Here is a 24,047-nt window from a genome sequence, read left to right as displayed (position 1 = left end):
TTTCTAACTGGAAAAAAAAGGTAAGTCTTTCTTCATAGGGAAGCATGGACTGTGCCTCATTTCCCACCATCTACTTTGCAGCATAGTCCCGTATTTAGAGCTTCTGGCTTTCCTGAGATAGCTTTTGCATGCAATGACCTGCAGATGGCTGTTGGGGAAATTATGTGAACCGCTTTCCCATCATATAACAAATATAGCCCACATATTTTTTAAAAATTGGAAAGAACGTCTGGATAACATACCCTGCATTCCTTTAAAGCCCCCCCACCCCCCCAATAATGTAAGAAATTACTTCCAACAGCAGAGACTGCTGTCACTATGCTTCTGTACTTGAGAGAGTGGCATGAGTACAAGAAAGATTTTAAAAGATTTGTTTTATATTGTAAACTGCCCAGAGTCCTTCCGGTCGGAGATGGGCAGTGACTGACTGACTGTATAATATGGAAAATAAAAAGAATACTCACAATTTGTTAATATATTGTGTTATGAGTAGCATATACCAGAACATGCTCATTTGCTGTTGAGAACTGAAGTCAGGAAAAACTCAGGGGTAACTCAGGGATATCACTGGTTATCCCCCACTGGAGTTTGTTCTAATCTTTTCCTGTTCTTATCTGTTCGTACATCATTATTTTCTCTTTGCAGCAGTGATATAGTAAGGCAACTGGATGTATATTACTTCCGCTACCAGTAATCACATAATACATACCTTTTAGCTTTCAATCTTTCATACACATTTTAGATATGTATTATCCAAAGTGAGAATGAAATAGAAGGGCAACTAGAGTGACAAAGAAAATCAGATGTACTTTGACATACAGGTAGTCCTCAGATCATGACGACAATTGGGACCATAATTTCCATTGCTAAGCAATGGGGTCATAAAGCACAACATCATGTGACTGCATTGCTTAGCAATGGCAATCCTGGCAGTCCTGGTTGCCATCGTAACCCCAGGACCACACAGGTCATTAAGTGGGTAGAGGCAGGAGTGCCAGGCAAGCAGGCCAGTGGGTGTGTGCCACAGGCAGGTGATACGGAGTGTGGGTAGGTGCGTGGATGCCATAGGGGGCACTGCTACAGAGCACGGGCAGGCAAAAAAGCGTCAGGGGCAGAAGTGACTTCCTGCCAGCTTCCCCAATGATTTTTCTTGTGCAAAGTGGGCAGGGAATGTTGGAAATTGCAATCACATGACCATGGTTTGCTGTGACATCATAACTGCAAGCTGGGCCCCAAGTGATTGCAATTTCACTCATCAATAAATCATCATCAATAAAATAGTTGCCTTCTTGTACTGTCCATTTTATCCCTAGTAGGTCTCTGAAGCTGTTGTCAATGCTTGGCAGGTTAATGGAGTGAGACTGATCCTGGATTATCTAGCCTAAGACCATTAAATGCTTTAACAATCATCAACTGCACTTTATACTGAACCCAGAAACAACAGAAAATCAGTGGAGTTGGTAGAAAATCAGAGTTCCAATTTGACTGTTCGGACTTAGCTAACTAGTGGTCTAGAAAACAATTAGTTTTGCCTTATTTAGATGTTAATAAGATCTTATACAGAGGGGCAAAAATTTGTGTGCATGTATCGCTTATTACATGATTCCTTGCCAATGCTTATGCTACATAAATCTATTGTATTTTTTGTGGGGTAGGGAGGGAGATTCTTTGTTATCAAGCCTGTACAAGTACTGATTCATTCAGCTGAATTCAGTTCATCATCCATATAGAGTGGCCCACCTCCCATTTGGCTGCTGGAGTTGTCATGTTCCTGGAATGTAATAATATATCTATCACATGAAACAATGTGTGTGTATGTTTTTATTTAGAAAAAGAAGGTTTGGAATAGCTTTTGGCTTGTAGCCATCACTGAAATGTCTCTTTTCTACTTGTAGGGCAAACAGCATGAAGAAATCAGAGCAATCAAACATCTCATTTCCAGAAGATGATATAATAACAAATATTGGGACTGTCCAGAAAATTAATAAGGAAAGAAAATTAAAAACTGAGAGCGTGACTAAACTAAGGGAAAATACTGAAATAGCGAACTAACTAACCAATCTCCTAATCATAGTAAAACCATAAGGGATTAAATGGGAGTTGAAGCCCCATATGAAGAGCATCCTGACCGGATTTATTTCATTTGTAACTTTCAGAATAAATACTTAAGTAAACATAGCTAAATATGAAATGTACAAAAACAAAATTATTTAAGTAGTAACTGAGGATTGGGGGAAGCTAACAGTTTCTAGAAAAGTAAGAAACAGCTGTAAGCCTTGACTCTTGAGATAAAGTATCAAATTATTAAAATCTAATTATTTGATAATAAAGTATCGAAATATTAAAATCTAAAATAAAGTACCTAAATTATTAAAATCAGATGCTTTGAAAACATTTAAAATTTATTTTATAATTATAATGAATATGAATATAAACAAACTGCCCCCACAGTTAATCTTTAATCTGAATCAGTGTTCTTTACCAGTGTTCTTTATCACTGAGTAGAAGGAAGCTATTCTTTATAAATGAAGAATCTGTCCGACCATTTCTTACAATATGAGTACTTATACCAGCTAAACATAAATAAATTGTTCTGTCCAGGAACAATCAGATCTCTTTTATAACTCTTAGTGACTGAGCTTTCATTTTGCTTTCCAAAATGCAGAGTAAAGAGGAAGTAGTGAAGATAAAATTATCTTGTTTGCAGACAATTCTCAGGCTTAACCCCAAACACTATTTTGATAGCTAATCATAACAGTCTGCATATGAAATATTTTAAAGATAGTTCCTCTACAGATAAAAAAGAAAGTTGCAACTGATATACTGTGTACAAAGGACAAACCAGTGTAAAGAAATGGTTACTTATTTGCAAATTAACATGTTTTAGGAATTAAGTTTCCAATACTATTTAGGAAATATATAAAGTACCAAAGACACCTGAAAGGAATTCAGAGAAAAATATACATTTCAAGAATTGTATTGTTTATTTATTTGCTCAACTGGATGGAAAAGGAGTTTATTAATATGAATATAAAAGGGGCAAACAAATTATTAAGTACAAGTGCCCTCTGAAAGCACAAAACATCTTTTTGGAGTCCTATTAAAGAAGATTCACTTAGAGTCCTCACTTAATAATGAAGGAAAACTAATCACTGAAAATAATTAAGCATCTTTTTATTTACACTGAAACAAAAGTGGTGAAATTTTTTGTTTAAACATCTAATTTTATGTAAATGGATGCTAGATAATTGTTTTGAACTTATGTTTGAACTTACCTCCACTTGCATATTCCATGATTAAGTAGAGTGTTTTTTCAGTCTCAATTACTTCAAATAATTTAACTGGAACAACAACAACAAGAGAGAGAAAGAGAACCAATTTAGAGATGCCATCAGTTATATGTATATACTATATCTCACCTCTTTAATGTGAAGTTGCCTGAATTAATAAATCATAATCTCCTAGGGAACCACTAGTGACCTCTCACAGAACCCTAAGGTTCCACAGAACTCTAGTTGAGAAAACCTGATTTCGGGTATGGTTTTTAAGGGGAAAAATAATTGACCAAATAACTGAAATCAGAAATACATGAAAACTGTAAATATTTGTAAATATTGTTTATCAGTCAAAGTAAAACAAAAGGGAAGTTAGAAACTAAAACTTTACCTATAATGTTTTTAGTTGTTGTTTTTTCTTTTTTATGGTATCTTTACATAACAAATCAGAGACTTTAGCATTCAGCTCAGAGATTCAAAAAGATCTTTAAAATCTTAACTGTTGTTAAAAATAACAATGTATTTTGTTTTCTATGGCTAATTTCCCATCAATGATATACTGACTGCTAACTGTACAACTTTTGCAACTTCTTTGCCCACTTAACTGATATTATATCTTTGCATTTATTTCTTCCTTTTTTCCCGGCTTCCTTTTTTCCTTCTTTCTCTTTTTTAAAAAAAGATTAATAATAATAAAAAAATACCAGGTTAACTTCCTCCAGGTCCTTTCCATGCAAGACCATCCTCTGATGGGACCTTGGAAGTTGGCATATTTAGTTGCCACCACATTTTGGAATTCCCTCCCCATGGAGACAGCCTGCTCCTTCCCTCCTGGGATTCAGGAGAGCAATTAAGGTGGTTGTTCCATCCAATGCAGGAGGAAAGCACTGTGAATGAATGTGGGAAACTGGTGGGGCACATAACTTCGTATATTTTCGGTTTGTTAATCATGTTGTCAGCTTTGGGGGTTATTTACTGTTTTTGAGTAAGTTGCTTTTTATTTGATGCTGACCTAGATTGTTACTCTTCAGGAATGGACAACATGCAAATAAAGCAAATAAAGAATGAAAAGAATATCCAAAGTGTTTAAATTTTCATCCTAACTGCAACTGTTATGGCTTCTGAAACCTTTTCTTCAAGAGCATATTACTATCAGCTGAAAGAAGTCAAAATGGCCTTGAAGTAAACCAGGAAGAAACATTATTAATCGAAGCAAATGTTTGTAGCTCAGGGTTGAACTGTGGAGTCCTTGGTGCTCTCTGAGCCTAGTTGTTTTCTTGCAGACGTTTCATTGCCAGACTAGGCAACATCTTCAGTGCGAAGCCTAGTCTGGCAATGAAATGTCTGCAAGAAAACAACAAGGCTCAGAGAGCACCAAAGACTCCACAGAAACATTATTGCTCAGCTTCCTCATACTGTGTATGCACACAATATCATTTAATTATTCATGCTAGAATATTATCTATGTTTAGATAGTGAAGTGATAGATACTTATAGATTAATTTGAATAGAGATGAGCATATGGCTACTGGAAGAAATTTATAGAAATAAGGCAAATGGACTTCTAGTATTAATATATCCATTTTTCATAATTATAATCTTCTCTCTGTATTTCATTTGGTTAGTTAAGTTTTTTTTGTCTCAAGCTAAGATTACAATATTTATTCAATTCTTGGTGAACTTATAATGTTATTAAAGAACAAGTCTTCCTACATACATGATTATTATAAAATCTGGTACTAATTGAGAACTAAACATTGCCAATGAACTATACTGATTAGAGACACACAAGATTCAAAATGATTCCTCTCAAATGATTCTTCAAATCAGTATTAACAGCTGAATCATATATTCAGATGACATCTCAGAATATATATAATCTAATTCCTTGCTTTTCTCAAATTAGAATCACATGAACACAGCTATTACTTAATGAGTGTATTTTTTGAACTAAAGTGTTCATTAACATAGCAGCTCCAAAGAATATTATAATTATACATCTTGAGAAAAAAAAAAGAAGTTAATTTAAAAGAAAAAAGAAGAAAAAGAGTTTTTTTCTAACTGGTTTTTAATAGTAAAGAACCCCTGAGATAAATGTAATCTAATCAGTGTTGACTAGTCTTCAGAATTTAATCCAAGAATAGTAGTCTCCTAGCAGCTGCAAACTAGTTACCTCTTTATCTCTTCAATATCCAAACTACAAAAATGCTAAGCCAAAGAAATAGATACGGTAAAATCTAACTGATTTCAGTACTGGTGTTTACTTTTAAGCACCAATTAAGATGATATAACTCAAGATCATTTGAAAATAAATGTTTGCTTGGATTATAAATTCAGCACGTGCAACACTCTGCTGAATGCTGCAGAGCTGCAGCAGATCCAATATCTTAAGGGCAGATGATTTACTAAAAACTGGGGAAAAATTTTCCAACCAGGCAAATTATTTCATGGATAACTTTCCAGAAGTTGTATGGCAGCAGCAGAAGGGACCAAAGGCAAACACTCTTCTGTATGCACCATTCCATTTATTAAGACTACTAGCTTTGAGCTGCAAAAAAACATTTACTGCCATTCAGTGACCATCTGTGTTTTTTTTTCCAGTCCAGATCTGGAAGCCTATATTCTTGCCATCCATTCCTATTTCCCCCAAATCCTTTCTGCATTTCTTTCATCCTCCTTTTTCCCAGCAACACTTGTAAACATTTTCTTGCTATCTCTCCTCTAATGATCTCTAGTGTCATCTTCTATCCACCTCCTTGCTTTATTCTCTATTGTTCCCACTCTTTTTTTCCTGTGCCTTTTTCCTCTCCTGTTAGCTCAACACGTCACCCAGGTGAATGAGGGCTTGCTTGGAGGTGGAGGAAGACAGAAGCAAAGCTGCGTTAAGTGTTTGCTGAGAGCAGCCCAAGCCTTTCCATAAAGAATTAATGTATGTAGAGCATGCTAGAGCACTTACAAAGAACAGTACCCAAGGTAAGGAGACAGCTGCACAAAAGACAAAGCCAGGGCAGAACCAAACATAGAAAGCAGACTCTTCAAATGGGTGGGCCCAACTGAAAAGCTTTTCAAGATGTATCTAACCCACTCATTCCCATATCTCAGCAATTAATATTCTTCTTCAATATGCTCCAGAAGAAATCTGGATTATCAGCTGCAGTGGATATGTACAACTACTTCCTCTGAAAGGGAACAAATTGTGGGCAATAGAAAGTATTCATACACACCCAGAAGGCTTCTGACTTGGAAAACTGCCTGCAGAATGCTGCAACTACTTGAGTTACAATGAGCCAATGTTATTTGTGCTATCTGTTCACAATATACTGTAGAATGATTGGTGATATTATGATGAGTCCATTAATTCTGCCTTGCAGCAACTATGTAAGGGAGAGGCCCACACAGTAGAAATGTTTCATATGCAAGAGATAACCATGTAATCAATCTGTTTAACCAGGACTTTTGACTTTTAAATTGAGTATAGCTGCATGCTTGTGAAACTGGAAATATGGGAGGATATTGAATGCAGCAGGGGAGACTGACTGATGCTCCTTAAAAAAAATAGATGTGAATGATCAAGATGCTATACGTACACATTTGCACATATATTTTAAAAATACATACTTGAATGCATAAACAGATCTATACAGAAAGAACATTTAAATCATACTCTACCTATATTGGGATGATTTAAAATCTTCATTATCCTTACTTCCCTAAACAGCTAGAACAAAAGGAAATTAAAAAGTTAATATTACATAATAAGCAACTGTGAGAGCACGTGCAAGAATATTAAGGCTGTAATCGTATTTGAAGAGCCTGGAAAATTACAAGTATGCTAGAAAAAAAACTGTAAAAGAAATAAGTGCTTTCCCTCCCTCCAAATACAAGCAAGCATACTTTGAAGAAAAACTTTTAACACTAAAACATTCAAGCTTCTTTCAGATTTTCTTAATCTGAACATTAGAAATAGCTTTTGTTCTCCACGTGCCAAAGCTAGAACATTCTAACAATAATTTTACAGTTTGATGGGTGACTGCAATCTGTCCAGTTCTGAGTCAAAATCAAGTGTTTATCTCAGTTACACAGTAACATTCGTAATTTTGCCAACAGCTTAACAGAAATATTTAACAGGAAAGGTGTTGGGAAGGAAGAAGACATACTGCAGCATAAAGATAGAAGAACAACAAAATGTGCTATGTTCACCAATATTTTTATTATATCATATCTTGCTTAGAATATACATTGAGATTTGTGTATATCAAATTCAATTATAGAAGCAGTCAATGAAAAGCTTCCATTCCTCATCTAACTGGTCTGACTCTCTGTAACAGTTCCCTTATTCAATACTGCTTACTTAGATGATGTAACAAAGACTAGTAGGAAACCAGTTGATTTATTATTTCCCCAAAACCAGAAATTCTGGTCCTAATAAAATTCTGGATATATTCATTAATTTTAGTATATTTATATCCTAGAAGGGACAAGGTGGTGCTGCGGGTTAAACCGCTGAGCTGCTGAGCTTGCCGATCAGACGGTCAGCAGTTTGAATCCACGTGATGGGGTGAGCTCCCGTTGCTAGTCCCAGCTCCTGCCAACCTAGCAGTTCGAAAACATGCAAATGTGAGTAGATCAATAGGTACTGCTTCAGCAGGCAGGTAATGGCATTCCGTTTAGTCATGCCGGCCACATGACCATGGAAGTGTCTACGGACAAACGCCGGCTCTTCGGCATTGAAACGGAGATGAGCACCACCCCCTAGAGTCAGACATGACAGGACTTAATGTCAAGGGAAACCTTTACCTTTATATCCTACCTTCATACACACACATATGTATATATATATAATTTTTATTAGGAATTTTTACATATGTAAAATATAAACATGAAAATATATAAAGAATCACGAGAAAGAAAAAAAAGTGCAAGAAATAGAGATAAAGAAAAAAAAGGAAAAGATACATAAAGAAGTGACTTTCGATTTTCTTTACAGCAGTTACAAACTTCTCTCTCCTAAGATCACATTACATGGTTCCCTTCCTCCTATATTCAACCCTTTTTAATCAGCAATCCATAAATCACCAATTCAATTTTTTCCATTTCCAGCAAAAAGTCCCTAAGAGGTTTCCAGTCTTTTGTGAAAGTACTTATTGAGTTATCCCTGATCAAACAGGTCAATTTTGTCGTTTTTGTGAATCCTGCCATCTTCACAATCCACTTCTCCATTGTGGGTATTTCAGGGTTTTCCATCTTTGTCCATATAATAGTCTCACTGTATATCCTACCTTCTTTTTGTCCTGGAAGTCAGGGAAGCATACATGTGTTTTCCCAAGCTGCCTACATAAGCTGCAACCAGATGAAGAACATCTTCCATCATAAGGTATGTGCTTGTTCCAAAGGCCATTGACTGTGCTAACAGTTGCTAATCTTTTCTTTTCCATTGCCACTGTACATTCCATGGCTGCTAAGCAAGCTTGGGCCTTCTTTGAGTACAGGTAGTCCTTGGGTTATGATGGCAATTGGGACCAGAACTGCTGTCGCTAAGTGAAGCCGCAAAACACAATGTCAGGTGAATGTATCGCTTAGTGATGGCAATCTCAGAAGTCCCCACTGCCATTGTTAAGCAAGGATCGTGGATTGTTAAGCGAGGACCTCATGTGACTGTGACTTGCAACTCCCTGCCAGCTTCCAACAAACAAGATCAATGGAGAAGTCAGCAGGAAGTTGCAAGTCCTGGGCGGCTCGCAAGCAGGCAGGTGGGTGGGCGAGTGCTATGGAGTGAGGGCGGGGAGAGGGAGTGCTGTGGCACCGTGTGAGTGCAGGCAGGCAGAGAGGGGGTGCTGTGGCGCCTTGCAAGTGCAGCCGGGCAGGTGCTATGGACTGCAGGTGAGGGGGTGTTGAGGGCTGCAGGTGGGAGCAACTTATGGGAGTGACTTGTGACCTTCCCTGCCAGCTTCGCCATTGATTTTGCTTGTGGGAAGCCGACAGGGAAGGTCACAAATGGTAATCACGTGACTGTGGGAAACTGCAATCATTGTAAGTGCAAGCCAGTTGCCAAGTGCCCAAATAAAGATCATGTGACTGTGGGGATGCTGCAATTGTCAGAACTTCAAGGACCACTTGTTCAACGTTGTCATAACTTTGAACAGTTGCTGAACGAGTAGTCATTAACCAAGGACTACCTGTAGTTTTAACAGGAATTGTAGTAAAAATATTTGGAGGGGAGTGTGAAGAACTGCAATAATTTTAATTACTTCTACAAATTTTATTAGTTGATCTTGACTGATCTCAGAAAAAAAATAAACAGGGTCAGACCTGGTTAGTACTTGGATGGGGGATCACCAGGAAACACTTGGGCTAGAAAGCAGACAGAAGAGAAAAAATCTGAGAAGGACATACTACTTCCATATTGTTGATAAAGAAATGACACGAACATTTTTAGTCCCCTATCATGGCAAACTTAGATGTGGAGACTCCAGAGTTACCAGATATACTGCTGCCTGAGGACTTGCAGTAAGTTGAGGTGGGCCATCTGGTAACCAACAGGATCACCTGCCTTTGGCCTCAGAAAATGAGGGGTCTGAGCTGCTGCCTCCACCCAGTGCAAGGGCGCACTGCATGGAGAAGGCAGCAGAGCAAAGGCACTCTGCAAGGCTCCTTGCAAGAAAGGACCCACACCCTCCCATAATGAGCAACACCAGCACTGTCTCTACTTAGTTGGGGAGCATACCCAAGCCTCTCCTTTGGAAAAAACCAATCACTAATCCAGACTCTGTGTTCCTTCAATCTTGACTTTGAATCCCATGACTCTGACTTTGGATCCCACACTGGCTGACAACTCCTCTGTGATGCTGTGACCCTGACTACTCTTTTGCCTGCTGCTTTGGACATGGAAACTTTGGGACTCTAGTAAGGCAACCTTTCTTGACTTCTGAAACTTCTTTCCCACTTGTGTGTGCATGTGTGTCTGTGCTTAAGCTACCCCTGCACTTGTTTTAAAAGACTACCAGTAAAACTTGCAACCACCTCTTTCATGTATTTGTGCATGTTTGGCTTGGGACAAGACATCCCCAGAGGTCAAATTGAATTTGAGGGACTTTTTAATTTGATTATTCCCAAGCATACTGATATTTCAGTACCATGAGTAATAGGGCATGGCTCCCCTACTACTGAATTCTGTTCCCCCACTTATTTATTTAATAAAGCACACCAATTGGTGAAAGTGGTGTTTAAAAGTGGTTGAACTTTATAGTTCTTTATTTTAATGTACCATACCCTACAATTCTAGGACATACTTCTAACCAAAATACCTTTTCTTTTAAACAACAAGAACACTAATTTAGAAAAGCTTTTTTATCCAAGACTAAAGAGAATTACATCACATTTGATGAAGTGAGCTGTAGCTCATGAAATCTTACACCTTTTAATAAAATTTGTTAGTCAGGAAAGATGCTATCAGAATCCTGATTTCTTTGCCACTGTAGACTAAAACAGTTCTTCTCCTATTACGAGAATTAAGGGATTCCTCAGGCTAAGCTTGGATGGTTTTAGCAGAGTAATCTATTATTTTCTTAAGTGCCAATACTTAAGATATATAAGGTCTTCAAGAACCAAGTCCCCAACTTTGGGAGGCTAAGGGTATGCTTAGAATTTTGAGAATAAATTGTGGATACTGTGCCAATTAGCTACTGGAGAGAATTTGCCATTCACAAAATGGTTACCATGAGGAACATAAAATCATTCTGTAAAGTGATTTTTGTAAATCAGTAAAGCACAAATTTACAAATTTACCACTCCTTCAGGACACATCCCTCAAGACATACTATATTACAGCAGTTTACCCTCAACTTTTCTGTGGAATAATGAACATGCTTACAACAAAGCAAAAACACATTATTATTATTTTCAACTTTCCTAAGTCCATGAGGCATACTTGCTAATAAAAATGCTGGATGATAGTTATTTGCTTTCCATTATGCCAACTTCCCAGGTTTTTTTTTTAAATGTAGAAATTCAGATGAGACAAGAAGCATGGTGGACAGCAAGGCAAGTCCCCTGGGTATATTAGTACTCCTAGCCACCACATTGGGAATTCTGTCTATAGGAGTTACAGACTGTAAATTATATTCATAACAGTCACTCAAATGTTGGAAAATTCCCCCAACTAAACAAGGATGCAGAATATTCTTGGCCTCTCTTTTCTCCCTGCAGTCAATTATACATGTCCACATCAACTCCATAGATATGCACTGCACTGCAGGAATAAGAATTTCACTAAAAATCACCTCCCCATTCTACTGGCAGACATTTTTAGTCACCAAAATGACTACCATTAGATAAAAGTTCGTAATAACTCAACAGTACTTATGTCTCCCCTCCAAGATATAACTTGATTTCACATATTAAATAGGGAATATGTTAGAGAGGTTGTTTTTTAAAAAAATTGCATTCATATTTATTTGCATGTTGCTGTTAAAACACTTGCTCTATTTTTGGATATTTGGATATTTTTAAAGATAACCTAAGTGTTAAAAGAAAGAAAATTATTGTGCTTTTTTATTCTTTCCTGTAATATATAAAATTCTATTTCAATATGTAGCTAGATTGTCCTAAACTGAATATACCCATTACAGTATATTTATTAATTGGGAAACTGAACTGCATGCTGATTTATTTTCATCTCTTCAAATCCAAAATAATACATTTTCATCGTGCTGTTAATAAAGTAAACAAAATATTCATTTGATAGCTGGGATTTTCAGTCAGGAAGATTCCAAAAGCGAAGACTGATTCCTAAGAACTGCATGATCTGCACAGTAATGTTTTTCTCTTTCTGCGTTTCAAGTAACCAAGGTTTCAGGTTGATACTCCAAACATTTCCTTTGTTATATTCTACTCTTAATACAGAAAGGGGGCAGAGCAATCAAATGGTTTTATTTTAAATCAGCCACTGCCTCAGAGATAACATTACCAAACTATCATTTCATTGCTGATAGAACAGAGCTTTTAGAAAAAAAATCCATGAGGAATTAGCATTCAAACAGTCATCAAACAACTATAAAATTTACTGAATAAATAATAGCATCATTCATAGTCTGGAAATATATATTCAACACAAAATCCAGCTCATTGCTGGAAACCTAAAAATGCAGCAAGGAATATTCCGTTGGGAAACAATGGGCAAAGACTGAATGCTTAATCTTTCCTACACTTCCTCCCTACATCTCCCACTCCTCCAGTTGCTTTTCTATAGAGAAGATTCCTGATACAAATTTGCTACACAACTCAAAGAAACATTCCTGGGTGATAAGAAATTACAGGCATGGGTTGTGTCTCCTCCACTGCCCCAATTCCCAGTTGGTTAGCAATTTGGATCCCTAATTTCAATCTATGTAGTTCCAGCCTAAGAAAGTGATCTGTAAAGATGTTGTTTTATAAATTTTGTCCATAAATCAAAAGTGCAGACTCAAGGGATCTTATTCAGTTCCTGCTGCAGTTATGGATATAAGAATATAGAAATAGTACTTATTTCAGATTTTTTTGGTGACAATTCCTAGGTCAGATTGGGACTAATTTTATTAAACTATATGATCCCCTCCATTCTATCCATTGGAAGAGAAAATAAGTATGATTCAATGAAATCACTATTGAATATGCAGTTCTTAAAATAATACACAATGTTTAAAAAATGGAAGACAAAAGTGCCAGAAAAGAATACTCTAAACAAAGTAGTATACCTAAAAGACGGAACATCTAATAAACTTACCTTTTGTAGACTAGTTGGATTCAATTGAGTTTTGTCAATTATTTTTATTGCAACCTAGGGAAAAAATGCAATTAATGTTTGATTTTTGTTAACTTTAGCTATACTACAAAGCAGAAATATTTCAGTGTTAATAGTACATTACCCACTGAGCAACCAGTGCACAAAACAAAGGTGATGATGATGATGTATTAAATATATATGGCACCCAACTTCCAGCGATTCTGGGCAGTTTATAAATTGTTTACAACATTAGAGACAAGGAAAATAACAGGAGACAAAAATGAAGAGTAAAGAGGGCAAGGATGACAAAACTGGATGGGAACAAAGGAAAACAACCCACACAATCTAAAGGGAGTTTTCAGTTAAAAAATGTATGTATTAGAATGTGCAATAATTTATCTGGAGATTGTATGAAAATTCAAAAATTGTTTTTAAAACCTGTGAAGCTAAACTAGTAGGAATCTGTAATAAGTTAGCCATTACTCATTATCAAGAATCCATATATAAAATAAACCACAGATTGTATCCCATCAATTCATTCAACAGTTGAAATTTTGAAAGTCTAATATCAGATGATTATTAGAATCCTGTATTTACTGTTGGTACTTAAAAAGGAAATGTGAATTAGCTGAACAAATAATACATAGCACCAAAATAATTCCCACAAATGAATTCTGAAGAGTTTCTGGTTTAACACTGAATATTATTTACAAGCAGGACCTAAACAAACTGATACATACACATATGTTATATTTATATTCTACTATTAAAAAAAATGTTGAAGGTGGTGAACATATTCCATTATTTTAAAAAATCCAAATAAGAAATATTTAAAAATACAGGAAAAAAATTAAAACCAGTTGCTGTAAAATCAACCAAACATACGCTGAAATAAATCAGTCTTAGCTTGTAGTGGAGGGCCATCACTGAGAGAACTAGATCTAGCATCCTGAACTATGGTGTTAAAGCCTGGGAGCAACCAGTGAGAAGGCCCCTTTTCATGCATATCACAGATCCTGTTTTATGGGAGATGTAAGCAGAATTTCAAATAATCAGTTTTCAGTCAGGTTTCAGGCCCAGATATCGGATGGAAACAGCAGTGGTCGCGCTTATGGATGATCTCTGGTGAGGGCGAGATGGAGGCAGTGCATCCACCCTGGCTCTCCTTGATCTCTCAGCGGCTTTTGATACCATGGAGTATGTATAATTGAGTATCCGCATATTGATGATACCTCACCCCATGGTGGCAGATGATCTTGCCCAGCAGTTTCATATAGATGTTAAAAAGGAGCGGAGAGAATACCAAACCCTGAAGCACCCCACAAAAGAGGGGCCACGGGCTGGATCTCTCACCCCCTATCAACAGTGATTGGGATAGGCCCTGGAGGAAGGAGGTGAACCAGCGCAAAACCACGCCGCCCACCCTCAACTCCCTGAGCCATCCCAAAAGAATACCATGGTCGATGGTATTTATTTATCAATCAAATTTATCACCGCCCATCTCCTTCTTTCCGATCTACTCACATGCCCACAGATACAGGTACCATTCACCTGACACAGGCACTATTACTCCATTTGGTTTCAGAAATGCTCAGTGTTTGCTTGGCTGAGAAAGTAACTTCTGAGATCCCACTGCATGTATGTACACAAACAAGCACCAAACGTAAGTTCATCTAACACATCCAGCTGCTTTCCAGATGCAGATTTAAAAAGGTTGAAAGACAGAGTTTTCTCTCTGTCTCTTTCTTATTTCCTTCCATAGTGAAGGAAAGCAGATCAACACGTTGCAAAAGTTTGGGCAGTTTTCTGTATGGTTGCAGTGGTTAAAAGATGGATCAAGCAGTTTACAGGGGACAAGACACAATTTCCAAATCTCCTGAGTGAAACTAAAAAGCATTCCAACTTCTAAATGTTAATTATATACATTTCTAAATATTTTTCTTGTTATGGATGAGAGGAAGAGAAAAGTGAGCCAATAATATAAATGCCAACTGTCAATTAAAACTACAACAGCAATAATTGACAGTTGTTCTCTATTACACTAAAGAGGAGGATTAATACATAGATGCTATGTCCTGAATTTTCTAACACTGAATGGATGTTACTATTAATGTCCCTGATATTAATTTCAAGAATACAGTTTAATTCAGCCCTCTCTTCTTGGTGATCCTGCCCACTTTTATCCCAGGGTCTACCTACTTCTGTCGGTGTAGCTTCTTCTGAAAGATTTGCCAGAAGAGGATGCCAAAGCCAGTTCTATATACTAGAGCAGAGCTCCCCAATGGGGGGGGGGGGAGGGAATGGGGACATGTTATAAAAACATGTAATTTGCACTCTCACAAAATGACTGCCATCGAAACAAGTACCTACCATCATTTTTGTCTCCATAAAATAAGATGTGCCAAAATTATTTTTCCTTAGTATGTATATGTTTTCAACTAAGAACACTTAGTGGTTGTTACTCAAGTACAGTAGACCAAAGGCATATCTAGCATTTTAATGTCACCATGGCTAAACAGATGCTTATAAGAAATATATACGCAGGACATAAGCACAGTAGACTTTTTCACAACTAATATTTAGACATATGATACTAGTTGCAATAAATAGCCACTGTGATCAGCAATTATTGATAGTCTTAGTTTCACTTTCATGAATTTATCCAAGGGAAAGAAAAAGCTATCACTAATCTTGTGAGAGCAAACTGCAGTTTAACCACGCACCTTGCAAAATACCAACTCTTAAAATCTCTTCTGAATCTCCTACTATTAGCTTCACTGGATGGCTCTGACATCTAACATTTTCAAAGATAACAACTTTTATTCAGTTTCTCAGTTTATGGTATCATATTCCTAATGGCTTTCCTTTTTAAAACAACTAAGAACTTACAGGAGAGTTGCTCTAAATAATTTGGGGCTGATATCTGGCCAACTTATTAATTAAAACACACACATACAACCTAATAACCTATAATTGCTTGGGTGATTCTACTATTAAAAACCAACTATTGTAAGAACTGTCAATTTTTTCTTGTTTTCTGATCTTTCACCAGACAATGACCAATAACAGAATCTTTCTTCAAACTCCCTTCCTAAATACAGACCACCATCAGTATTTGCAATATAACTTCTGCAGTGCAGACAGGTGTTTGGTACCAATAGTCAAGGTGTTGCCTAGTACACAGAAAGTGATCTCCTGAACCAGACCAAGAGTTTACCTTGTCCAGCATCCTACTTTCCCAAGTGACTACTCAGGAGCTTTGGAATATTCAGAAGCATGACTTAAAATGCAACCTCTCTTTCTTACTATTGCTCACAAACAGCTAATACAATAAGGAATGTTGTTACTGACCCATGACAATTTTTTCCATAAATTTCTCTAATGCTACCTTTATAACCATCTGAGCTATTGACAATCACCACATTTTAGGGCAACCATCATTTCTGTTATTTATGTGCTTTACAGTTGCTGAATCTAAAGTTCTGGTACAATTAGAAAGCAGAAATGTATCTATCTACTTCTTCAACATTATGAATACTTTGCAATCATGACCTTCATCTAGCCCAGTGATGGCAAACCTTTTGGACTCAGTATGTCAAAAATTTGGAAAATGATTAACCTGACTCTGCTGATATATCCCCCCCCAACAAAAGAGAAACAATTATTTACATATTCATTTATTTAAAAAAAAACAATCCAATTTTGGGCAGAAAAAAGGCAGACATGGGTGGGGTAAAAGATGGGTGGCGGGAGTTGCAGTGCCTTTTGTTTGTTCAATTTCTTCAGTTACTCAAACAGGGAGAATAGTTGTCGTGCATTGGTGAACGCGTGTCATAGGTTAGTCATCACTGATCTAGCCTCTTTAGATATCCATCAGGACAAATAGAAAAAAATTAACTATAGAAAATGTTAAAGCACAGTGGATCTCAAAATTATGATGAATTCCATTTTTTTCTTCTGTGTTTGAGTTGCTGATATGAGTCAATCAATCAGCATTACCACAGAGGAGGGGGCAGACCTGGCGTGTATCACCGAGACCTGGCTGGGCTCAGGAGGGGGAGTAGCCCTCTCCGAGATGTGCCTGGCTGGGTTTCAAGTGTGGCACCAGCTGAGACACCAGGGGAGGGGAGGAGGGGTGGCAGTTGTCATTAGAGAATCTTTAGTGGCCTTCAGGGGCCCTGCTCTGCAAGTGACGGGTTGTGAGACCCTGTTTTTCAAGCTGGGATCCCGAGAACAGTTGGGCATGTTGCTACTGTACCAGCTTCCCTGCTGCGTAGCAACCTCCCTGCCCGAGCTGCTGGAGGCCGTCTCGGGGTTGGCAGTGGAGTTCCCCAGGCTTATGGTTCTGGGGGACTTCAATTTGCCGTCCCTGGGATGTGCCTTGGAGACGGCTCGGGAGTTCATGGCTACCGTGGCAACTATGGTCCTGTCCCAGATTATTCGGGACGCGACTCGAGACAGTGGTCATACCCCAGACCTGGTTTTCTTCTCGGAGCAGTGGCAATGTGATCTGAGGGGAGAGTTAGATCTGTCCCCATTGTCATGGTCAGACCACGCCCTGGTGACCCTGAGATTCTATTGTGCCACCCCGCTCTGCAGGGAGGCAGGACCCATTCGATTGGTCTGCCCCCAGCGAAAGATGGACCCAGTAGGGTTTCAGAGGGAGCTGGGGGTTATTCCTGAGGGCCTGCTGCACAGTCAAGCGGAGGTCCTAGCCACAGCCTCGAATAAGGCCGGGGCCTTGGACAGGATAGCGCCTGTGCGACCTCTCTTGCCTTGTTCGACCCGTCACTCCCTGTGGTTTATGGAGGAGCTGAGGGTTTTGAAGAGGGTTGAGACGTCTGGAGCGTCGTTGGAGGAAGACGAAGACTGAATCTGACCAAACACCAGCTAGAGCCGCTATTAAGGCCTACCTTGTGGCAGTAAGAGCGGCGAAACATGAGTATTTCTCTGCTCTTATTGCATCTGGAGAATGCTGCCCGATGGCCCTGTTTAAGATCGCTTGATCTCTTCTGGGTCAGGTAGATCTAGGGAGCCACTTACAGGGCCATTTGGAAGTGTTTTCACAGCATCTGCAGGATAAAATCGCTCAGATCCATTCTAAGTTGGACTCTAAGCATGAAGCGGAGTCTGGGGAGATGCCAGGGGAATGTACTTACCCTGTTATCTGGGAACGGTTTGATCCTGTTGGGCCTGAGGAAGTGTACAGGATCCTCCGGACTGTGAATGCAACCACATGTCAGCTTGACCCATGCCCTTCCTGGCTGATAAAATCAGCCTGGGAAGTGACTTGTGGTTGGGTCCAGGTGATGGTTAATGCATCTCTGAGGGAGGGGGTATTTCCGGCTGCCTTTAAGGAGGCCCTGGTATACCCCCTCCTTAAGAAGCCATCCCTGGATCCTACTATACTGGGCAATTTTCGTCCTGTCTCCCACCTCTCCTTTTTGGGAAAGGTGGTTGAGAAAGTGGTTGCGTCGCAGCTCCAGAGAATTCTGGAGGAAATGGATTATCTAGACCCCTTCCAGTCAGGTTTCAGGCCAGGTTATGGGACGGAGACTGCATTGGTTGCACTTATGGATGATCTCTGGTGGGAGCGGGATGGAGGGAGTGCATCCATCCTGGTTCTCCTAGACCTTTCGATACCATCGACCATGGTATCCTTTTGGGGCGGCTCAGGGGCTTGGGGGTGGGCGGTGTAGTTTTGCGCTGGTTCACCTCCTTCCTCCAGGGCCGTTCCCAATCAGTGGTGATAGGAAAGATCTGGCCCTCGAACCCTCCACTGTGGGGTGCCGCAGGGTTCGGTACTCTCTCCTCTCCTATTTAACATCTACATGAAACCGCTGGGTAAGATCATCCGTCACCATGGGATGAGGTATCATCAATACGCCGATGACACTCAGTTTATATATCTCCATCCTGAGTGAAGTAAGTGATGCGGTTTCCACCCTTTCCAAGTGCCTGGGGGCTGTGGGGTCTGGATGGGGAACAACAGGCTTCAACTGAACCCTGGTAAGACAGAGTGGCTCTGGATTGATGGCCCCTCGGATTCCAGGAAGTTGTCATCTTTGGTTCTGGATGGGGTGGCACTGCCCCATTCAGAACCAGTGTGGAACCTGGGGGTCCTCCTGGACTCGCGACTCCTGCTTGAAGACAAGGTGGCAGTCGTGGCCAGGAGGGCCTTTGCACATCTTCGGGTGGTGCGCCAGCTACGCCCATTCCTGGACCGAGATGCCCTCTGAACAGTCACTCATGCCCTTGTCATCTCCCATATAGACTATTGCAATGTGCTCTACATGGGGCTACCCTTGAAAGAGTATTTGGAAGCTTCAGCTGGTCCAGAATGCGGCTGTGCGGACAGTTACCAGTGCTGTAAAATCAGCCCATGTGACACCACTGTTACGCGAGCTGCATTGGGTACCAATTTGTTTCCGGGTCCAATTCAAGGTGTTGGTTATCACCTTTAAAGCCCTACATGGCATAGGACCAGGGTATCCCCATAACATCGACCTGCCCCATCCGGTCAGGCAGGGAGGGCATGCTACAAACCCCACCAGTAAAGGAATTTCATCTAGCGGGGTCCAGGACGCAAGCTTTCTCTGCAGTGGCGCCCACCCTTTGGAATATCTTGCCTCTGGAGTTGAGACAGGTTTCCTCGCTCTTGGACTTCCGGACGAAACTGAAGACCTAGTTCTGCCACCTTGTTTAGGAAGGGTAGAGCGATAGCTCTACCTGGGGATGGCTAGCACCATAGCACCTCTTAGTGATTGTGTTCCTTCTCCACTTGGATTTTTCATTTATTTTATTTATATCTTAATGGTAAAAACATAGATGGCTATGTTTTTAGTGTTATTTTATTGTAAACCACCCAGAGTTCCCCACTGGGGGAGATGGGCGATGACATAAATTTAATAAACAATCAATCAATCAATAAATCAGTAAGTGCAAAGAGATTCAAGTCAAGGCAAAAAATCCTAATCCCACATATATTGAGCAGACATTATTGGTATAGACTGACCAGGAAAAGATCCTGAGTTTGAAGTAGACAGCCTAATGAAAATGAAATATTCAGCTGTGAAAAAAGCAAGTTCCATGTGGAGATAGTCAGTCAAAGTTTGGTTTGGTCAAAACCCAGTATGGAATAAAACAATTAACAAACTGGTTAACAGTGAAAGAGGAGGGCTGAATATAAAACACAGGCTAAAGAAATAATACAGAATATTATTTTTAGTATTGTAACCAGTGTAAGCTGTGTCTCTAGAACTAAGACAGAGGTAGGTTGAAATGAAATGAAATGAAATGGCATCTATCTATGTATACTTATTCAGTGTTGTTCAAAAGTTAGCCACAGTTGCACTATATTGAGGGATGGGGATTAGTCAGCTTGAATCTTATCTTGCTGGCAGCCTAATAGAATTTGGCAACATCCAGAGAGGTATAATCCCTTTGATAGGAAAGCAGAATTTGTATGTAGAAAGTATCAGAATGACTTGGGAATTTTACCAGGTGAGGGGAAATAAAACAGATTCTAATATCAGCATAAGAAAAGCAATACAATAAAATGTGGGCAATAGATTCTACAGTGGCTGTATCATATGGACATAGTTGAGCAGCATATGGAATTTTTTTGTATCAGCCTTCCAAAATGGCTGAAAGAACAGCATTAAATCAAGCCAGTGAAGGCCCTTCTCAGCTTGGATACTGTAATATAGTTTAGGTATCTAGCCAGTCTGAACAGATAAGATTGACTGCTCAGGAAAACATTCCTGGGCACCAGAGACTGGTCTTGTGGAGATAAGAAAGAAGACAAATGAACTTAAAGTATCAACCTTTGTATATGTATTACAGCTGGTTGGGGCACCAAGATATTCTACAGCTGTAGAAAGAAGCTGAAAAGGGCAACCAATATGATGAATTGGAGTCACCTGTTTATGAAAAATGATTACACCATTTACTGCTGGACTATAGAACCAACAGAGGATTTTACAAAAAGATTATACAAGTGCACAGGTGATACGGTTACCAATGGATAGTGGCTACTATCTTGTTGTCCACTACATGTGCAATCTCTAGTATCCTACAGCTGCTGGGAAACAGTTGCAGAGGGGGCTGCTATTTTTATATCCTTTTGGGGGGGCTTCCCAAAGCATCTAGTTGGCCAAAACAGAAAAGAGGATATTGGATTATTGGGCCTTGTCCTAATGCAGAAGTACTCTTTCATTCTTAACTGATCAACAAAATCCAAATCCATTTTAATGGCAGATTCGGAAAGGAGATTTAAAGATGTTGTACCAAAATATTGCCAAGAATATATACGAAATAAAGAAATCTATGTGTCAAACCAATTATTTCTGCAAAGAAAAATATTTTAGCTTCCTGTAATAAATACAATTTATTGGGAGTTACAAGAACTTTAATTTACAAGAATTTTAATTTAGCGACATTTAATCAACTGTTTAATTCTACTTTTTAGTCTAAAATATTTTTTCAGTATTGATTACAGAGACAAGAAACAACATCCTGTTAAATTTACATGATTATATGCAAAATTCACATTATTTTAATTACTAAAAATAATCATATTAGGAATTTCAACCTGCAAAATCTAAAATAAAATACTAGCATAAGACTTTACCTCTCTGCCAGTAAGGATGTGTCTGGCCAGTTTCACTTTTGCAAAATTTCCCTTTCCAATTGTTTTAAGGAGTCTGTAATTCCCAATATGAGGCTGCTCATCTGCACAGGAAGCTATAGAATTCCTACAGCGGGCCCCAGACCGACTAGTTCGGGAGGAAATTTCCTGTCGTCCTTCACCATGAGAGGTATGCTATAATAAAAGAAAGAGAAATTTAAGATACGCTATAGTCCAATAGGCTAGAACTCATAATTAAGTTGATAGGCTTAGGAAGCACAAGATAAAGTACTGCTTTGCAGAATGTTGAACTATCACAGCTTTTGCTAACAGCTGGTGATAGTTAATGAGTTAGATGATTTTAAAATAAAGAAGTTCATGTCTATGACCTATGATAGCCAAATAAAACATCAATATTTAAGGAGAAAATATTTCTGACCATAGCTTTCACAACTTTTGCAGTCTGCCCATTGAACAATTTCAGCAGCTATTAGGAACAAGATGGATTACATGGTCCCATACTTTGACTTCTAAAGTTTTACCAATCGAAGAGAATATTTGTAGCTCAGGGTTGAACTGTGGAGTCCTTGGTGCTCTCTCTCTCGGTGTGAAACTGAAGATGTTGCCTAGTCTGGCAATGAAACGTCTGCAAGAAAACAACAAGGCTCAGAGCACCAAGGACTCCACAGTTCTAAAGTCTTCTTTTAAATGCTGTATAATGTAATGACATTTTTACTGAATAAACACTGTTGCTGAATGCTTCAAATCAGAATTCAAATATAGGCATTTCCTGCAATAACCTGGAGAGGTTCTGTAAGTTTCCATCATATTTCACATAATAGTATGATGTAAAGCTAAACCAACATTTCTGCATAATTACTGAAAATCTCTGACTGTAAGAACTGTAGCACTTTTGTCCTATCCTGTCCTGTCTCCCCCCCCCAAAAAAAACCCCAAATGACAGCCACCTGCCCAACCTTTGGTTTGACTAAATTGCAGACAAAACTAAGCCATTACATTTATGACTCATTTTCTACTATTTTTTAGGATTGGCTATGCAAAATTCATGTTTTCAAAAGCAAGTCAAGTCCTCTCTTCTCCCTCGCAACCATTTTTTAAATAAAATTTTACCTAATGAAGAAATTTAAAAATCTTGAAACCTTGCACACAGTTTTGTACATTAAGCTGGTCCCAATATAGGTCTTGTATGATGTTGGATTTTGGAATTTTCATTACTTATCAATATTGCTTTGTTCATTCATTCCTTCATTAAATTTATATGGCTGACTATTTGTCAAGTGATTTTTATTTTACTCTCACCAAGGAAGCCTAGGCTCCATTTATGTTATCCTTCTGTTGACGGGATAAAGCACATTTATTCAGATAACTTTTTGCTTTCAAGCTGATAAAGTAAGTTCTATTTTAAGGGGGGCTGTTTACTTTTTTCAAGGAGTTATTCTAGTGTTTTAATCATAATTTGATAGTTTATAATTTTACTGCTGATAGTCTTGAACACCTTTTTATTGTACAAGTGAAATATTTGTTTTAGACATATAACAAGCATCCATTTAGGGTCAAAATATTTTCCCAGCGTTTTAAAGAACCTAAATTAGACAATTTATCTGTATGTATAAACTGGCCGTAAGTATGCAAAGCAAACTTCTGGACTTTACATTTTTGGTCCTATGGTTGGAATTATAATAAGGTGACACAGCCATATGTACTATATGAGTTTTCATCTCTTTAGAATCATCTTCCAGTTTCATTATTTCTTCATATTCTTCCTTATATTTACATCGTTGTATTTTCTTTATATTTTACAATTAATATCCTATATTTTATAATTATTCATACTATTCTATATGTCCTTATACTTCCCCCAAATATCTTTCCAATATTCTTTCAGCCATCATTTTCTAATTTGATCCAGTAATTTATCTAAACATCAATTTCAGTGCTGTTGTTCTTTCTACAAAATAATGAACAATACTGTATATAAGTCTAAAAGCAAGAATTGTAGATTTAAATCTACTGATATGTCTCTGGATGTTCTGCAACAGTTTGACCAAGTTCTGTACTCTTCATTATCTAATAACAGCAATACTTAAATGAATACTCCCTCCCCAAATTTAATTGCTTTAGATTAGAAAAACACTGGTGACAGGGTAAACTAAGAGTAAATTTTTTCATGAAGGTTATTTCAACCTTAATACTGGTACTAAATTCTGATTTCTGGATTGGAATATATGCTCAAAAATACCATATTTATTAATTTATGTGGTTGCATGTCTGAATCCGTATTCTGCAACTGGCTCCAGCTGGCAGCCTTCAGGGTTATACTAAAAAAAACAAGGTCCTGCAAGCTTCAAATTTGCTCATCCTA

At 38.3% G+C, this 24,047-nt stretch overlaps 1 protein-coding gene across 4 annotated transcripts in view; it reads right to left on the bottom strand.

Moving 5' to 3' along the window:
* MARK3 (microtubule affinity regulating kinase 3) overlaps positions 1-24,047 on the bottom strand; it is a 73,863-nt gene that overhangs the window by 39,877 nt on the left and 9,939 nt on the right. For all 4 annotated transcript variants that reach the window (XM_063290395.1, XM_063290397.1, XM_063290396.1 and 1 more), the window contains exons 2-5: positions 21,668-21,859; positions 13,036-13,089; positions 6,945-6,993; positions 3,276-3,341 (exon numbers count right to left, since the gene is read on the bottom strand). In XM_063290395.1, coding sequence (XP_063146465.1) covers positions 3,276-3,341; positions 6,945-6,993; positions 13,036-13,089; positions 21,668-21,859 — 361 coding nt within the window. The remainder of the gene's footprint in view (positions 1-3,275; positions 3,342-6,944; positions 6,994-13,035; positions 13,090-21,667; positions 21,860-24,047) is intronic.

This window comes from Candoia aspera, chromosome 1, assembly GCF_035149785.1.
Source record: "Candoia aspera isolate rCanAsp1 chromosome 1, rCanAsp1.hap2, whole genome shotgun sequence".
Taxonomy (NCBI): Eukaryota; Metazoa; Chordata; class Lepidosauria; order Squamata; family Boidae; genus Candoia; species Candoia aspera.
This window is presented reverse-complemented; position numbering and strand designations above follow the sequence as displayed.